Source organism: Buteo buteo, chromosome 2 (assembly GCF_964188355.1).
Source record: "Buteo buteo chromosome 2, bButBut1.hap1.1, whole genome shotgun sequence".
Classification (NCBI taxonomy): domain Eukaryota; kingdom Metazoa; phylum Chordata; class Aves; order Accipitriformes; family Accipitridae; genus Buteo; species Buteo buteo.
In genome coordinates, this window is record NC_134172.1 from 22758886 (window position 1) to 22778715 (window position 19830).

Below are 19830 nucleotides of genomic sequence, written 5' to 3' on the forward strand. Positions count from 1 at the left end.
AAATTGAAGGTCAGTCTGGCAGGAGCACTTTGGAAAGCAATTTTTAATGCTTCATTTAATTCATACAAATGATAATTATTTTCTCCAATCATTTTAACGTTTTGTGCACTGTAAAATCTCAAAATAAAAGAGATGTTTTAAAGGATAAATTGTACAAAGCTTTACCTGGTCACGTGGTGTTACCAAAAGAAAGAAACACTTTTCTATCAGAAAAAATCCATGAATTCCTCCAATTATTCCCAAAAGTTTCCAAATATATTCTTTCCCCTCATAGAAATGTTCTACCTCTTGTGCTTCATGTTTATGTAAACCAAGAGTCTAAAAGAAAGAGATAAAGTAAAAAAATTTAAAATGTCAATTTTTTAATTTTTGCTACAGTAATCCATAATGTGTTAATTCAATTTATTCTCAAAATTTTCTTTTGCTGTCTCTTTCAAATTTAAATTGTGTTTCAAGCTAATCAGCTGAATAGTAGATGGATAAAATGAATTATTACGAGCCTCTGCTACACTTCATCATCTCTCAATGGTGAAAATAACTATTTTTAGAGACAGTTTTATGAAATTGCCCTTTACACATATATATTATATTTGGTGTATATTTTGTTTGGAGTATATTTGTCTTTAAAGTCTAAAAAGTTACTTTTATCATCTTCAGATGTAAACTTCACATTGAAAATAATGCATAAAGCTTTCTGCTGGTGGGTGTGCTTCCATTTTTTCCCCAGCTGCAGAGCACGGTAGCCCTTCTTTGCTCTGAAAGTGGGCACTTTAAAGGGTGCTGGATACATCACTTAAAACTGGTGAGGGAGAATACTTTCACATTCAAAAGGCGTTTCTAAAGAAACGCATTTGTCTGACAATCACTGAGAACTGCCTTCCTTAAACCACTCTCCCAGTTCTGCTTCCAGAGGTGATGTATTCAGTATGAAGAACATTTTGACCAGAATCTAAAGTGAAGGTGTGAAGCCCTGATTCAATGACCAGTTGAAGTCTACTCATAACAGTTATGTAATATCAGAGGAGACTCAATCAAAAATAAATGAAATGGAAAATTTGGTTCTGTTTTACATGCCACCTATGCTTAAAATTTATTTTATTAATTTAGGAAAAAATCATAGAACTCATTTTCTTACAGATCTAGGCAGCAGGATTAATTAGGCTGATAGCCCCTGGTTTGCTGGAACAATGTGTGGAGGGGACTGTGGATGCCTCATACAACCCTTGAACAATTTCTCCTAAAAAGCATAACAGAATCTGCTTCATGAAAGAGTTTAATACATATCTAGAAACCTGGCTTGCACAGGACTTGTGTGTTTTCTCAAAAGTTTTTGTGAAGATAGGAACCTTATTTTCTCTGGATTCATCATTGATTGATTTCTGCTTCTTACTACTTGGAATCTCTCTCTGAACTACAAAGTGCAAATGTAATTGGAATGCTGGGTAGTCAGTTCACAGATTTCATGGAAAGCTTTATTTTTAAGCAGATGAGCATTAGCCAGGTTTAAATGAAACTTTGTGTGTGTGTGTGTGTGTGTGTGCATGTGCATGCGTGTGCGTATGTGTCAATATTTTAAAAACAAAGGTGTGCATTACCTACCTGAGGAATAAGATGTAGCAATGCATCTCCAGAAAGGGTCCCAACAGCCAAACCGACAAACAGCTGTAAAATGAGTGTATAGATTTCTTGACAGGAGTTAAATAAAATGAGGGTTGTACCAAACATAGATCCAATAGTAATAAGTAAAACAGCAACAGTGCTATAACCATATTCTGTAGGGAAAAACAAATGAAACAAAACAAGTGCACCTTTAATCATTCAATATTTGTATTTGTGTTTGAGTATTTGTTTTGTATTTGTATTTCTATTTGCTTTTGAGGCTATGTTTTGCCACTGCTGTGTACAAGCACACAGAGGAGAAGTGATTCATTGTGCCACATAGATTTTTCTAGTCATGTGTGATATAGATGACAGAATTGGAAGCATAAAAACATTCATTTTTTTCAGGCTTTACAGATAATACAGTCTAATATTTCCGAATTTCAGACCTTAAAGAGCTAAATAGACTGTGACTGTGCAGATTAGAGATACACAGAGAAGCACAGTGAATGCTGGTCTGCATTTGTTTCCTCTCTTAACAGATTTATGCTTATTATTCTATATCCTCACATGCCACACCTGTGTATCTTTACAGACAACATTATTAACCAAATCATATTTAGTAAACAAACCAAGGCCTAAAACCTCAGATGAATGTAGGCATCTAATTTAGATTTTAAGCATAAACTTTTTGGTCTAAATTATGTTTACAAATGTGCTGTGGACATAGACTTCTCTAGTTACTACATCAGGACCACCAACCTATTTTTCCCAGGTTACTGGGATTTTTGGAAGGTTGCTCTTATAATTCTTCAGAGTTACATGCTGCTCACATTTCCAACCTTTTGCACAACATGAATCCTGATTAATCTGCATGAAAGTCTTATGATGGAGGTAAGACACTGATGAGAAACAGACATAAAGGAACTAATGCCAGAATATTCGAAAGTGTCACTTAATGTTTCACACTTTAATAGCACTGCAAGTGTTCAGCACCTCATAAAATCAGACAGTAAATTTCACAGACTGCACATCCAAATACAAGGGTATAGTAGATATTTATGGAAGGTCAGGCCTTGGTGACTTAGCCAAACCAGCACAGTCTGTCAGTAAAATAGAACTGAGAATAAAATTAATGAGCCTATGCTCGGGTCACTAGGTCACACATAGGTCAAACATGCAGTCCTTTGTCTGGCTCAAGCCAGTAGCAGTGTCCCTGTGGTCATGGAAACCTTCCTTTGCCAAAAAGCACAGGGAAAGGGCTGCAGAAAGGGCTCTTAATTCCATTCTGTGTTTGAATAGTTCAGCTTTTCTCATCTACACAGATCTCTCACCTTTATGAGATCACTAAAATGTCATTGACTGGCCTGATGGCCTTAGACTTGGGCAAATCTCACTCAACTGTGAATTTGCCATGAACCTTGTATAAGACCTAGATAAGCTCCTGTCCTTCTTTGTCCCTTGATTCCCCATCTGAAAAATGGGCATATGTGTGTAGCATAGAAAAGATAAAAGCAGTAAAGACTGCAAGGTGTTCAGGTAAAGAGAAGAGAGATAACATAAGAAAGAAGGATTGCTGCCTGCTGGGGAGCTATAATGATTCTTCCTATTCTGTATGTTTCTTTCTCCTATAATCATTCTTGGATGTTCATGAGTTTCCACCATGCCCTTATCTAACACGGTTTTTTAATTCACACTCATAGTTCAATTAATTTGTACACCATGGAATGATATCTCAGCTCATTCCCACAAGCTGCTTAACATGTGTAGCTTAAAGTACAGACAGAATTTAGAGATGGAAAGTGCTGCTCCATAAGGATTGTTGGCCAGCAGTGTGTGGGGAAGGCTTATAAGCTCCTAAAAGATCCAGTCATCTAGAGCTGGCCACGTAGATATTAGGATAAAGGTACTGAAGGCATTGATTTGTAGCCTAAAAGTGCTGCTCTAAATGCAGATGATTATGGTTAGATGTCCATTCCTTTTTGCTCACTCCTGGCTCTCAAATCCCAGAAATTAATGTCCCCTGTAACACATCAGAACACCTAGGTTTGTAACCACTTCCCAGATATCACTGGTTTAAAGTAAAAAAAAAAAAACAGGAAACACATTTAATCATAGAATCATTTAGGTTAGAAAAGACCTTTAAGATCAAGTCCAACCATCAACCCAACACCACCATGCCCATTAAACCATGTCTGAAGTGCCTCATCTACACATTTTTTGAATACCTCCAGGGATGGTGACACCACCATTTCCCTGGGCAACCTGTTCCAATGCCTGACAACCCTTTCAGTAAAGAAATTTTTCCTAATATCTAATCTAAACCTCCCCTGGCGCAACTTGAGGCCATTTCCTCTCGTCCTATCGCTTGTTACGTGGGAAAAAGAGACCAACACTCACCTCACTACAACCTCCTTTCAGGTAGTTGTAGAGAGCGATAAGGTCTCCCCTCAGCCTTCTTTTCTCCAGACTACACAACCCCAATTCCCTCAGCCACTCCTCAGAGGACTTGTGCTCCAGGCTCTCACCAACTCGGCTGCCCTTCTCTGGACACGCTCCAGCACCTCCGTGTCTTTCCTGTAGTGAGGGGCCCAAAACTGAACACAGCACTCGAGGTGCAGCCTCACCAGTGTCAAGTTAAGTGCCGATTAAGAAGGCCTTAGGTCAGGTCAGATTCAGTGTTTTTTTTCAAGACGGTGGACTAGGGATTGGTTACAGGAGAAGTTGAATCAGCAGAACAGATGGGGCAGAAATCCCTGGAAGCAGTGGCTTGTGAGGGCTACAACTGCAACTGGGAACAATCTGATTATACTCTAACTCAGTTCTTGTTCCAGCTCTGTCACACAAGTCCTGCTGCCCATGTGATTGGTTTTCTGGTTGTATTTCTTCCCACAGTAGTATCCCCAAAGCTTCTCTGCTGTAAAATATCACAACATGAAAAACTAGCAACAATTTTAAAACTAGCACAGAACTTAGTTATATCAAGCATTTTCCACATCATGGTATAAAATGCCAACTAACATAACCTTGAGGCTACATGTAAGAGCAATGAAATGATTCCAGTATAAACCTGGTGGAAATTTCACAAAATAGGTCATTACTGCCCAGCAACCCACTGATAAGGACCTGTCATGCCTCACCTGCTGCCTACATCAAGCAGCCCTCTAAGAAATGAAGAAAAAGCTTAAAACTTTACACATTGAAATAGAATTCTAATATAAAATTGGGACCATTGAATCCCCTGACTTCTCAATACAGTACTATTATCCGACAGGTATGCTATGAAATTACAGAGTGCATAAATTACAGAGTGCATAAATCTCATCATGTTTTGGTTTAAATATATTAATGAATGAAATGTCTCCAGAAGTTAGGCCTCTGCATCCCTTTATCTGAATTTTCACAATACTTCACTGATAACAACATAACTCACTTTCCAAAGTTGTTGGTGGAAGCTTTGTCTGCTTGGAGTTAGGAAGCTGACATGAACAACTTAATAGTTGCTGAATGATAGCTGGACTGATTTGCTTGAAGTGGTCCTTAGAAATGGAGGAAGAACTGTTTTTAAAAAATATCTTCACAAGTTCATTGGCAGAGAAACAAACCTATGTAGAAAAGTATATACAGTTACTGAATATGTTGCATATACCTGCATTTAATGCTGAGGTTAAAAATGGAATCTGAGAAGAACACAGGATTATACAGCCTGGAAAAAAACTCATTTCCATACACTCTTTTCTGGTTAAATTACTTTAATTACTTCAATTACTTCTAATTCTTTTTTGGTTTTCCAGTTAAAACTTGATACTACTATATATTTCAGAAAGATCAGAACCTTTGGGATGAAGTAGCACAATTTCTATTGAAGCCTGTTAATGTCATGAGGATCTGACACAATAATATCTCTAAACATTTTATTGTCATATGTGCTAACAAAAATATTTTAATGCTAACAAATCACATTCTTAGCTATTAATATAAGACTGCATTAACAGCAACATTATTGCTATTAATGTAAGATACTGCCTGTATCAAGGCAGTACTGAAATTTGTCCTTGTGCTGCATCTTTACTAAGATATGGAACTAAATTGTTTTTTTTTCAATTCTTTTAACAAGGGCATGTCACTTTAAGGTCAGCAAACTGATGTTATGTAGTCTAAATTTGGTCTAAAGATTACTTAATAATTGTATTATTAGAGCTACTTAAGAGTTTCAACTACTTTTTATTCTTGTTAGAAATGTTTCTTTGTTGAAAAAAAGAATTTTTCTTGGGAACATGTATATTTTGAAAAATTTTAATGAAGAATTGGTTTTTCATCTCCAGGATAAAATTCTAGCGAGCAGTTAGCATTAGAACCGTTCTAGTGGCAATTTCTGCAAGAACTTCTAAAAAGAAGAAGTCCAGATCAAATACGCTATTTTACTTAAAGGAATAATCTTAATTTCTTAATCTCATCTGATTGGTTGTGATTCAATTAAAAAATAATATTTGTTTCTTTCATTTAAATGAAGTCTGCATCTGAGAATCAAGGGATTCCTAAATATTCTTTTCCTAATCACTGAAGCTTAGGTTTCTTTTGGGAAAAAAAACCAAACCAAACCAAACTATTTAAATAAAAATATTCTAATTATCATTACTTTTAAATAACCCAGTTAAAATCCATACCTTCCTGCCTTTGTTCATCCATTAGTAAAGTAAAATATGCCTTGTAGCTCACTAAGAAACTGAATGAATTGAGCACTGATACATTCATTATAAATACCACATTCAAGTCTTCAGGATAACAAGTGATCTTGCCACCTGGATCTAGTCTGTTCTGCCTCCAAGCAGAAGGAGAGCATGAAGACAATTCAGGAGCTACCATATTGGAGAAGACCTTCAGTTTGCCTGTTCTAGTCAGTGGTTTTGACTCTAGAAGTAGGGAACATCAAGTGGTATCAAGATGGAAGTCTAGCTTGTGGCTGGTTATGAGCAGCATGTCAGTACAGGGTCTTACATTATTTCATGCCTTCACCAATGACCTGAGTGACAGAACACAGTGCACCGTATCACATTCACAGATGAAATCCAACTGGAACAAGTAGTCAATATGCTGATGGCCATGGCTGCTATTTAGAGGGATCTTGACAAGCCAAAGAAATGGGCTGACAGACCTTCATGAAGATCAGCAAAGAGAAATCTATTGCACTTCAAACAGAATAACCCCATGCATCAATAAAGGCTAGGAAAAACTGACTGGAAGGTAGCTTTACAGAAAAAGCCCTTGGGGTCCTCACAGACAACTTGAACGTGAGTCACCAGTGTGCCCTTGTGGCACTGAAGGCTAAGTGCATACTGGGCTGCATTAGCAAGAGTATAGCCAACAGGTAGTGGAAAAAGATGATCGCCCTCTACTCAGGACATAGGAGGCCACATCTGGACTATGTCCAGCTTAATAACCAGCAGTACAAGAAAGACATTGGCAAATTGGGGGAAGTCCAATGGAGGGCCACCAAGATGGCTAGGGAACTGCAGGACATGATGTGCAGGAAGAGGCCGAGGGATCTGAGTTTGTTCAGTTTGGAGAAGAGAAGGTTTGGGGGGTATCTTAAATCTTCAACTATCTAATGGGGGCTATAGGGAAAATAGAGCCAGAGTCTTCTCAGAGGTGTACAGCAAAAGGATGAGAGTCAATTTTGCAGGAGGCAAAATTCCAATTTGCTATAACAAAAAAACCATCAAAACAAGGGCAATAAAGCACTGATACAGGTTTTCCAGAAAGACTATAGAATCTCCATCTTTGGAGACATTCAGACTTCAACTGGACGCAGCCATGTGAAACTTGATCCGACTTTGACATTGGCCTGTTTTGAGAAGTAGGATAGACAAGATGAGGTCCAGGATTACTGTGAACCTAAATTTTAATGTGATTTTGTTATCAGGAATTTTAAATGAAAAAGGAAGATCTCATCTGGAAAATAAACTGTCAACCCACACATTAAAAAAAATAGTTCTTAATGCTTATTTAGTAAAAAGTTCTTGTAAGACTTGAGGCATAAGGACCTGCATATTTTCCAGTTGCAAGACCTAGCCTTTTAAGCTTTTTAACATACAGAGGCAGAGCACTAAGTCTCCATTAGTAAAGCAACTATATGTGTACTCCTGGAGGATGATATTGAAGAAACAAGTAAATAGAATTTGCATATTCTCATATGAAAAACTGGATGGATGGATGGACAGATGGACAGATGGATGGATGGATGATTTTGTTTCCAAAATCCATGTTTCTTTAATGAGGAGTAATAAATTAATACATACAATATTGTGAGATAGTTTAATGGAACTTAATATTACTGCTCTTATTAGATCATCTGCTACTTGTTTTATATGCATTTTTAAAATCAGTAGAGACAATGATGACTTAAAAAGAAAGCAGTGACCTTTTCTCTGTGATAATGTTTCAAAATATAACTCCTATCTAAAAATCAAATTACAGATCTTAATGTAGTTAGCAAACACAAGCCATAAATGAGTCAATGCCTCATATGCAGCAGCATCTGTTACTAATGGAGCACAATGGCTATCATAGGTTTGTGCAGAAAGCAGGAGACAAAATTATCAACACAACACTGAAACACAAAGCCTTCTAATGGAATGATATGTCAAAGAAAATAGACATAGCTAGAAAGTAGAGGAATGGAATAAACCCAAGAAACTAGGAATTAATACATAAGAGAAATTCTCTTCTCTCCAGATGTTTCTTTGTGATTTTTTTTCATCTGTATAGAATACTTGGCTCAGTTTGACTCCCAAGCCTCAGATAACTCCCCTGCACACTTATCTTTTGAGTTACAGTCAGTATCAGAAGTTCAATTATAAATTCTTCTATTGCTGGAGAACAATTTTACTTCTTGTAGAGATAGTTATCACTACTGATTTCTGTCCTTCATAATTTAAAATTAATATGAAACACATTTAAAATGACCTTCATTTAAAATTATTTTCAGACCCCATTACATGCCTCCTCATGCTGATCAGCATGATTCTCTTGTGGTCAGCTGGAAAGGAATAAACATATTGATAGAGTCTGTATTCCGAATGCAATAAAATTAAACAGATAAATATCTATCAGAATGGCATTTAACCAGATGCCATTTGTCTCAATTCCACACCATAAAATGACCACACAAAGTCAATTGCACATCACTTATTCTCCTAAATGGAGAAGAAACAATTTAAGTTAACTCAAAGACAATGTAAAGAACTGACAACAATAGAAACATATTCTTTGAAGTATATATTTCAAATATATATGTCAAAATATATAGAACGTATATACTTTGAAGTTTCCTTTTTTGTCTAAGGAATGTCTTCCAGTCTAAAGGATGGAAGTTAGTTACCGTCTTAATCATTGTGATAAACAAAATTTACTTATTTTCAAATATTTAGGATAAGGATAAAATCACCTGCATTGAGCCACTGTCCTTCAAAGCCCTCAAAGAGGATACTGGGTAGTAGCTAAAGTTCTGTTCTATAGACTCTATACTTTCTAAAGGACGCTTCTGGACTCCATAGATGGCTATTAAAAGCATTTGGAAATGCCCAATCTTCAGTTTACAGAAGCCTTTTAAAAACAACTTACACAGAAACCTTAATTTACTTTTTTTCCTTAGTACCGAACACTCATTCTGTCTACAAGATCACTGAAGTGGCCCTAGAAGCTCTGCAACATAAGAGCACAAGAAATCTCTAATAAATGTGTGAAAGCATTGAAGCCATGGTACTACAGTCCTCTGTTTCTTGAAGAAACACCTGATTCCATGCAACACTAGCCATTCTGTTAGCTCCTCCCAGCTACTTTAATCACACATTCAACATCCATAAAGTTCTTCCCACAATTAATATTTAAACAAACATAACCGTATAAAAATATATTTTAATCAGTATCTACATGACTTTTTGAAACTAATAAATTTTACCCCAGAAATAATGTAGTGTTTGCAAACCAATTTGAACTTTTATTACTGAAATTCTGTAACCAATACTATAACAACATAAAAAGAAATTAACCTGGTCCCAATCTGTGCTCCTTTCACGATCTTCAAAATAATCTTTCAGATAGTCTCCTTTTGTATGGTTTCCTTTGACTAGAATATTTCCGGTTCCAATATCTCTGATTGCCATACTATAACGTCGTCTTTTGTGACTGTGGAATTGTCCATTTACAGTGCAGGTCTTTTTGGCTGCGAGCACATTTAGTAGTTGTTCTAGTTCTAGTAATTCATTAGAAAACAGATATGTTACCATGGGAAAATAGACACTTAAAAAGATAAAACCAAAAGTAATTGTTAAAATTTTGTTAGTTGTAACATTAATTCAACCTCATTTTAATACTTTTTTCTCTCCCCAGTTTGGTACTGTAGGGAATTTCCGCTTAATAGCTCTAGAAGTTCAAGACACCTATGTACTCAGCCTTTCCTTCTTTACAGTACCACACTCAGATGTTTTGCCTATGACTATCTCAGAGGAACAGATGTGACAGAAAGGCAATTTATCTTCCATTTAATCATCGAAGTCTGCCAAAGTTATCTACAAACTACTGCTAAATAGCTTCACTGTTCTTCAAATTTTCCTGTGTAAATGTGACACCATGCTAAGACGCCATGGCCAGGGTAGTCCAGAAAGACAGATCCTTTATCGGGTGTCCTGAAAGCAATCCTCAGGATGCTATGCTGCCCTTCGCACTCCAGAAGTGGAACATGGGGCAGCAGATTTTCTCTCTCCTGTGGTGAATCTGGAAGCATGCCTGTTTACAGCACTGAAGTAGGAAGGAGGGAGCCCTAATCCAAACCTGAGACAATGCAGGGATATATCCCATGACATAGCTTGAGTGCAGTGGGTGTGCCTGCTAATGAAATAAATGCTGGGTTACAGGAGGAGGCATGCTCTAGCCTGTCTTACTTATCACCTTCCTTCACCCCTGCATTTTCAAGATGAAGCCATAGTGATAGTTTCTGTAAACCTGAGTTTGTCCATTTGAAACAAAAGCAGGCCACAAATTTATTTCAAAGGCATTTAGATCAATGAGATTAAGAATGTTTCCATGAGATAATGCTTTATTTTTTAATGGTGTTGTTCGGAAAAAGCAAATGGAATAATCTTAATGGTAAATCTTACAAAAAGGCTTGTGATAAGTTCTTTGTTTTCTTTGTCTTGAGCAAACAGATCTGAACAGAGCTGAATCTAGATTTGTTTTCTAAATGTAGTCAACTCTGGGTGTTTTTTTTCCGTGCTGCCAGTTCCTTGCCCTTTCCTGCAGTTACTATTAAGTATTTAAATAAATTTAAAGGGACAATTTAATTAGCTTAGGCTTAAAATATACTTACACTGTAACAAACTGATTAAGAATATTTTTTTGTTTCTCTCAATGACACCCTAACTCCACCAACCATAAAGTCTTGCTATTGTCTTCACTGACACCTGGATTTCACCATTTATAGCTATTTAGTAGCACTGTGCCCAGATGGCTCCATCCATTCTTGTGAGTCTATTATGTTAGAAGATCTGGCTTAGCAAATTTAAAGGAAGGGTTTTGCTGCAAAACCAGTTTATGCAAGAACAATCTAGGAGTCCAAGTTTAGGGCTGAGGCTTTTGTTCTTTTTTTTAATTATTCACTTCTGCGATTCAATGTACTTCTGTGTAACCTAAGAGTGGTAAAAATGTTTTTACCTGTGCTTAATTCAAATTTTTAAGCTGTTTTAACCCATACTTAATGTAACTTTTTAAAAGTGCTTGAAAAGCTTGTAAAGTGTTGCTATTCTTAGTTACTACAAACAGGGAAAAGTAGATGTCTTTTATAATAACTTTCTAAATCTACAGTAGGCCCCTGAGTTGATGGTTTAGCTTCTTAAATTGCTATGCATGCAGAGTCTTTTACAGAACATAATAGCAGCTGCTGAGAGCTCAACACTTGTGTTTTCTATTATTTTTTTCAATTTCTGGACCACTCAGAACTCTCCTATACTTGTATTTATTTATGGTTAAGTAGCATTTCTGATACATCTAGTAACAGAGCTCCTGAAGAAAATGAACTTTGCATATTCCAGACTCACTGACTGGGTACTAAGATCAGAAGGTGGGTAGGGAAGCACAAACCACAAAGATGTTTTCAGGTACAGCAGGCAGGTATCAGAGAGCATTTGGTCAAAACAGAGTGGCCTGTATCTATTTCATCTCTGCTGGGGGTACATCTACACTGAGGTGTGAGTGACTACGGTGCCTAATCTGGCTACCATACATGAATTATCCCATCTACCCCTAAATAAGTCTTGCAGTGTATAAAGATCTGCATAAAGAAGCAATGTAAATGAGGCCCCAGTGAACTGTACAGCTAGATTGCCACTCTCAGAGCTCTTTTGGGTAGTAATTAAGTAATAAATTAATGTGATGGCACACATTTAATAATCTCAGTAACAATTTGTTTTATACCTCTCAGAGAATTATCAAAATAAGGAGTTTACTTTCCAATCTTGTTTTTAAATTTAGAAGAGACTACTTAACAGCTCTAAAATGAAATGGCATTTAAATCTAAAATGAAGTACAGTAAGTCCTTTAGGCACTTAAAGATAGTTTACATCAAATATGTGTTGCAAAAGTTAACTAGAGATGAATAAATAGCTTACCTGTCACTTGGAGCTCAGTGGTACTGTTTAGAGAACTGAAAATATATTTTATAAAGAATTCAGGGGAGGGCAAACTTGCTTTCCCCATACAGACTCCTTGGAGAGCCAGAGTGATGATTAAAGCAGCCAGGCGTGGAAGAGTGTTTTCATCAGCACCATCTCTGTCCATTATATCAGCATTTTTCTCCAGAATACTCACATCGACACACTGAAATCAGGAGAAAACAGCATGAAGACAACCCTGGTCACCTACATTTAAATAATCAGAGTGACAGGAGGAGAAACTGGAGATAACACTTCCCCAGACAGCCAGAGTAGAAAAAATACTAAGATTAAAGCTCTAATTGACAGCAGGACAGCAAATGCAAAACAGCGGACATTTCCAGGAGAACAGGCATAGAATAAAAAACCTGAAATTTTACTCAGTGTCTGATGGGGAAGAAGTACAGTCCTTCATTCCTTAGTGTTATTTTCATGCTGTTGCTATTATTCCTATGTCCTCCTCAACTGCATCTATATCTACTTCCAGAAAGTGGCAGAAAAGGGAGGAATTTTTGTTAAGGCACAAGAAATCTACTCAAATAATAGAGACTTTAACTCTTTATCTCAAACTTCAGAAAGAACTCTCTTAATGTTTTTAGTTCCCTATCTATTAAATTGAATCCAAAATTTGTTATGGGGCAGTTACCTGGGGACAATATGGAAAGATATAATTCTGCAGATAAAGGGTGACTTCCCTGCTGGGTGACCAAACAGGTGCAGTAGGCAGTCATGTATACCCATGTGTGTGGATGTGTGCAGGTCTGAAGTGAGGGAGCAGGGTACAGCTCTCTCAGTTACCTGGAAACTTATCCCTGTTTTCTTCCATTTCTGCCTTTCTTGTTTATTTTCATTGCAAACGGTTGGGTTTTGAAAGAAACAAAAAAAAATTGGCAAAAATTATTTAAGTTCATTTGTCTGTAACCGATATTAACTAAACTGAAAAGTCAACTAGATGAGCCAGTACAGTAATAATTTATTTTATACCTACTCATCTCTCTATATATGCCTTAAACACTGCAGAGAGGAGGCTGGCATTTCTTTTCCTGTCCATCTAATATACATTTAAATTTCCACAACCCAAAATTTCATCCCTCATTTCAAATAATATATTATTTGAATAAGATTAATAATTATGACTGAGAAGAGGATATTTTCTGTGAAACCAAAACATATAAAGAGCCACTAAAAATGCTTTTCTTCTTTTACTACCCTGCGTCATCAGCCATTTTCCATAACTCAAGTGTTGTGATTCTAAGCATTAGATAGTCTATAACGTTCTGAGTATCTTTCATAAAAAAACCCCTGTTTTCCTCCGTGTCAGTGAGCAGTGAAGTCTCAGTTACTGAAAAAGCTTGACAACTGATTATACTGCCAGCATAAACAAACAGACCACACAGTAAAGCAGTTTATGGATTGTTATTCTATCTCGACATGCCAAATACCCACCGATGCCTCTTTACAGTTGCCCAGATACCATTGGAGTTCTTGGAAATCAGCACGTTCACCAAGACTCAGAACCAAAAGTACTGGTCAATGAATAATTTATGATGGGAAATGATTACACAAAGAACACAGAAAGAGGAACTGGAGGCCCTCTACATCCTGCTGCACAGCCAGGAATCCTAGCCATCTTCTGTTTGTGTAGGAAACTCTACTACAGTATGGTGTAAATTAAAATCTAATGAAATGAAAAAGAAAAGGGCAAATTCAAACTTTGCAATAAACCAAATTTAACTGTATATTACGAACAGTTCTAAGGGGCTTTTCACAGGAGGTCAACCTGTACTTTAGGAGTTACCAAATCTGGCAAAAACTTATTTTATTGTCCATTACAAGGAAAAAAGTTTTTCTTTTGATTGTGAACTCTAGAATATTATTCTATTATTTTATAGACCCTACTTGAGATAAGGAATAATAAACAGTGGTGAGAAAACTCACTGCATATTTCCTGACTTAGAAAGGATGTCTTCAGCTGAATATATTTAGTATGCTTTTTTATTTTTTAAACTTTAAATTTAAGCTTATCTATATCAGTCTTTCTACAAGGCATACTCGTGCTGGTAGATAATTAATCACAAATGTATGTGTCCCAGCTGAAGGAAACCATCATATCTTTGGACAGATTCCTTATTCCACCCTGCTTTGGATGGACGTGGAAGTGCAGGCCCTGGCAAGGATTTCATCACAGCAAAATGATTCATCATCTCTGCTATACAGCCAGATCAGTTTTGGAGCTGTTCTGCTTTATACCATTTAAATACAATCACTGCTAGTATATCTACACTAGTAAATACAAGAGATGAGAAAGTATTTTCTGTCCTTGAAGCAAAGCGTAAGGTCTTGCATCCACACAGCTATGCTCTTTTCCATCTGCCCTAAGCAGAGCAACTGCATCTAAATTACCTATTAGGAATGGTCCCTAATATGCACTATATCTCCCCAACCATGTCCCAGCAGACTCCGGAAGTGCTAGGTAGCACATGCCAAAAGCAAGTCAAGGAGAAGACTAGTATTAAACATCACATACAACAAAAGACCAATGTTCAGCCTGTGCTCTCACATTGTTATTTACCAGTTTTTTGGGGGGACCATGATACTGACACAATGTCTGAACTAGCTTAAAGGCATTATATCACTAACAAATATGAAGTTATTTTTACTTATGTTTTCTTTACCTGGGTTTCAGAAGTTTTAAAATGTTGTCTTACTGCAGCCAAAATATCTTCAGTTTCATTCCGTGAAAAATAATAACAGTCTTCATCATGTCTTAAACTGAGCATACTCTGTAGGTAAAATTTATAATCCTTATTATTCAAGCTGAGTTCTGAAGAACACACATCTCTATGATGAAGAATGTAGTATAGAAGAATAAGAGAAATTCTCTCAAATACTTCTTCGCTGAGATGGTCTTCTAAATCTCCACCAGCTATTAGTAACAAAGCCTCTGGTTCAAGGCACTGTGAAAACATAAAAATAAATGGAAATTCAACTCAAGTAACACATTGCCAGTCATCTGCAAATACAATTGGAGAGGAGAACAGAATTCAACTCTTATACTTAAGGGATTGAACCCATGCCTACACAGATGCAGGCTGATAGAATGGCAGGAGGAGGATGCAGTTAATTCATTGCAGTTCTATGGCTGCAAGATCTCACCGTGTTTTTTTCCAGACCCCCTTCTGGTTTTAAGAAATGTCAAGTATTCAAGGGATTTAAGATTTACTACAAAACAGGACTAAATCTGATCAATCATTATAGAGAATTGAAAGTCTTCCACTGGCTTCAACAGATTATATTTCTGGTTATAAATATATTAGATAAGGGCTAGGGCTATTCATATTTTCACCCGTGCATTCTGTATGTGTTTATACTACAAGACAAAGACTGTATCTGGACTGTAGTTAATTCAGGATATGTAAACAGAAGTTATATCATATTTAATGCACTGTTAAGAGACTTAATTGACCCTGCAATCATACAGCTATTTTTATTTTTCTCAGTTAATTCTGTAAACTGGAACAATTCATCCCAGTGCATAGAGCCAGTACGAGGTCTTCAACACCATTTAGTCCTCCAAATGCATTTCAAGAGGGACTGAAATCATATACTCACCCTGTGCAGGCATTCTATCTGAGCACAGATTTTTTTAATGCATATATATATATATAAACCCCTCCATTTTTCTTGATACAAAGACACTTTCTAGAAACTTTTGCCAGCTCAAGCAAAAGTCAGTCTTTAAAATTAGACCAGAATACTAATCGAGCTCTATGTCAGGCTATGGGAAATAAGATACTGAATTCCAGAATAAAGAATCTTTCTTGAAGAGATCCTGTAACTGTTGTCATTCATTGTGCAGCTGTTTTTTTCCAACTGGCTCCTTTCCAAGCATGTTATAGCCGTGTCAACTAATCTCAACTATTATGGTAGAGCAGCCAGACTGTATATTTCAGAGAGGAAACTACCACACATGAACATACTATGGGAGGATCAAAACCGCACTCTAATAAATTCATGAATCCAGACAGAACCTAGTTTGTCAGACTAAACTGTTTATAGCTATGAGCATGACATGTTGGTTGGTGTTGCTCACCTTGTATGTTTGTTCATTTTCCTACACAGAAGCTGAGTAGAATCAAATACACATTGTCATGTTCAGAAGCCAATGTTCCTTGGAGGAATTGAGAGAGCTGCTGCTTTTTAACAGAAATAATTCTAAGAAAAATTCTCACAAATACTGTCTAAAAAAAAGAGAACTGTGGATGGTAATTGCCAAATTAGATATTTATACCTGTAAATAAACTAGATTACAGTATGATCCACTGTGCCCTGCCTAAATTGTATCAAGATATATAATTCTTTTTCAAATGCATATCTCTGAGCATTAGTATTTGGGCTAGGAGGAACATAGCTATTCTGTTTTCTGTCCCAAAAGACCTCAAGTTAGTTAGCCAGCCTTTTCAAACACTCAATAGTAATATAATAAACATACTGCATGTAGTGGAAGGTTTTCAAGGACTTCTATACCATTTCAAAACCCAGTGAGGATAAATTGTAATCAGTGAGGCTGTTGTTTTGCTCTTGCAAGGAAGATGACTGAAAAGGAAATTGGAAGGAAGCAGGTGTGTTGTAAAAGATGCAGCTACTCCATAGTATATGGGTAACCCATAGAGAGTGACCCTTGAAGAGGTATCAAGAGAATATAAATTGGTTCACCACTGTTTATTTTGCTATTACTAATATTTTAAGGCATAACCATCTCCATGGCCTTGGTTTAGAAATGTGTTTTTACTATGAAAAAGAGGCCAACTTTGAACCTGGCCACTGAACGCTGAGTTTCTTTTGTTTAAGATGCCAGAAGTCAGGAAAAAATATCTTACCACTGCAAGAAATATATTACTTTTGTGTGCTTAGGAGATAAAGCAGTGTCAGATGCCATTCAATAGCTGCCAGTAGCTGCCCAAAGAGTCTTGGGGCCAATATGTAACAACAAACCAAAAAAGGGTCTAAAAAACTGTTAAAGTTCACTGCTTTTAAATACCCATTAGAGACATTATTAAAAAAGAAAAAAAAAAATCTGAAAAGAAAGTCATGTGAAAGGTTGGACCAGATGATCTTTCCAGGTCCCTTCCAACCTGGGCTGTTCTGTGATTCTGTGACTGGAATCCTGGATTTAGAAGGGAAAGTTGAGTCTGAAATCAATTAGTTATTCCCTACAAGTATGGGGAAAAAAATGCCAAGCTAAGGTCGGGCATTCTGTTTCAAATTTTGACCGTCTTCAAGGATACTGCTTCTTGCACAGTTTTTGCTATCTTGGTTTACCAAATCTTGTTAAATCACCTTGGAAGATTTCAGCACAGTAGGCTGTGGGCTGCATGTGACTGAAGATGCTGTCTCTCTTTCATGGATTTTCTATAGACAACAGACTTCATGTGGCACTGGCAGTGCAGGACGTGTGCGGTGTTACTGATACAGCCAACACTGAGAAGTACTGAAAATAGTGAAAGTACTCAAATTCTTCCCACAGGAAATTTCCAAGACAAAGCCTAAACAGAGTGGAAGTCCTGACCAAAGTAAGCCCCAGCTAAGTTTCACTTAGATTTCTTCCATCCAAGGATGCAGTGGGCATGCTCTCCACAAATACAAGACAAAATACAGCAATCCAGAGAAGCAAAACAAAGAGGGAGAAAAGAAGGCCTAGACCCCTGTTTTGTGAAGTTTAGGAGGACTCTATACCCATTACTGTTTAATACATTCCCAGCTTTTGATCTGGGTCCATATCTGGTACGTATCCATTGCCTATAAGTGTAAAGAGAAAAACTGCACAATCACCTCCTTCATAAAAATTACCCATTTAGGGCATAACAGGCCCCTACATTATTTATGTATGAGATTTCACATTGGGCCTTATATGAAAAATGGGAGTGTTTGCAGAAGGGGCCAATTAAGTGAGTAGTTGTCTACTGCACAGGAGAAAAAGACCTCTGTTTCATTGGCTTGGCACACTGCCAAGAATAGTATACTGTGAAAGCATTCACCTTTATAACCATCCTCATAATTCTGATATCAAGTGACACTCTGCTGCATGTAGGTCACTGAACAATGCCAGAGCTAGAGTAACGTTAATCAAAGCCAAGACTGACCAAGCCCTTTGTAGCCCCTTTCAGCAAAGTTGCTCACTTACCACTCTCTCTGTCCTACCAAAACCTATGACCTTATAGTTCCTCTCTTTGTCAAATGAGGAATCGGTTCTGAAAATATTCTCAACTCAACTAGACAAACAAACCTTCTGTGATGCTGTACCTTGGACTATTTCCAGTTTCAATTTGGATTTGTGGATTCATTGTTCTGCCTTTGATTTTCCTTGACCTGAACCAGTTACCAAAAACCTCCCCTAAAACTTGAATATTTCAGTGAAGCAGCACATAAATCTGAGACAATCCTGTCTGGGTGTTATTTTTATGAACTAAAATCCAGAACAAAAAAAAAGTGGCAGAACTGGTCCCCAATTTTCACCTATGTCTTGCCACAGTGGAAATCCTCTGCGATCCAAATTCAAGTTCATGCTTTTATAGTTAGATCAGGGTAAAGTAGAAAAATCTTTGTTGGAAAATAAACACTTGACAGTTTTCAAAGAAAAATTATTACTGTTATACGACTGAAGCATGGCATTTTTAAAGGAATGCCTGTCATGTTTTGAATATCTCTTCATGAGCTTAAACAATAAATATTAATAATTCAGAATGAAACAACTAAAGTAGGGACAATTTTTTGATGCAACAAGTCCTTTACATGTTTAGGTTTTGTATTCAGGAGAGTATCACTCTAATAAATAATTTTAAAACTCACTGACAATCCTGTAAAGATATCCCTCATTAATTGAAGCACTAACCAGATTACAATCCTCTTGCATGCCATAAATCCGCTGTGGGCACTCAGCTCTCTCCAGTAACATTTTGACCAGTTCTCGTGAGTGGTTCATGTGGAGCTCAGTGTTGTCAGCTGAAAGAACGCGTAAAACTTCCATCAGATAGCCTCGGCTGGGAGCATAGCTGCCATCCTGCCCATGCTCTTCCCCAGGCTGTCCTTCAGCAATGAGCACGCTGAATATGAAAGCAGAACATACCACGCCAAGAGCTGGATGCTTGGTCAGAAAACACATCTCCTCTTCCTGCAGTGCGTGATCTGCACTGAATGTTGAATTGTTGTTTGCACTTCACAGCTTAAACTTGAAACCTGAGGAATCTGAATGGTAAAGGGGAAAAAAACCCCAACCCCTTAATTAGTGTGAATGCAATATGTTTGAAAGGATTTATTAATTGGTTGGCTAAGCTGATTTGCAGTGACAAGCCGTTTTAGAACAACAGGGAGCCTGTAAGGGCTTTACAGCCCAGAACAGCAGGAAACTAAGACAACCATGGCCTTAAAACTTCTGTAGAATTACCAACAAGAGATTGACTCAAAGTGCCCTTCCCTCCTCATAAAAGTAAAGTGTATGGTTTTCATTTCAGTGTTATGTTATTGC

General features: G+C 37.0%; 1 protein-coding gene across 1 annotated transcript in view; it reads right to left on the reverse strand.

Moving 5' to 3' along the window:
* Nucleotides 1-19467, reverse strand: part of SLC39A12 (solute carrier family 39 member 12) — a 33742-nt gene extending 14275 nt beyond the window's left edge. The window contains exons 1-7 of the mRNA XM_075022466.1: nucleotides 19198-19467; nucleotides 14981-15262; nucleotides 12264-12471; nucleotides 9651-9853; nucleotides 5033-5204; nucleotides 1600-1772; nucleotides 166-318 (exon numbers count right to left, since the gene is read on the reverse strand). Of these exons, the coding sequence (XP_074878567.1) occupies nucleotides 166-318; nucleotides 1600-1772; nucleotides 5033-5204; nucleotides 9651-9853; nucleotides 12264-12471; nucleotides 14981-15262; nucleotides 19198-19467 (1461 nt within the window). The remainder of the gene's footprint in view (nucleotides 1-165; nucleotides 319-1599; nucleotides 1773-5032; nucleotides 5205-9650; nucleotides 9854-12263; nucleotides 12472-14980; nucleotides 15263-19197) is intronic.
* Between the last annotated feature and the right edge of the window lie 363 nt (nucleotides 19468-19830).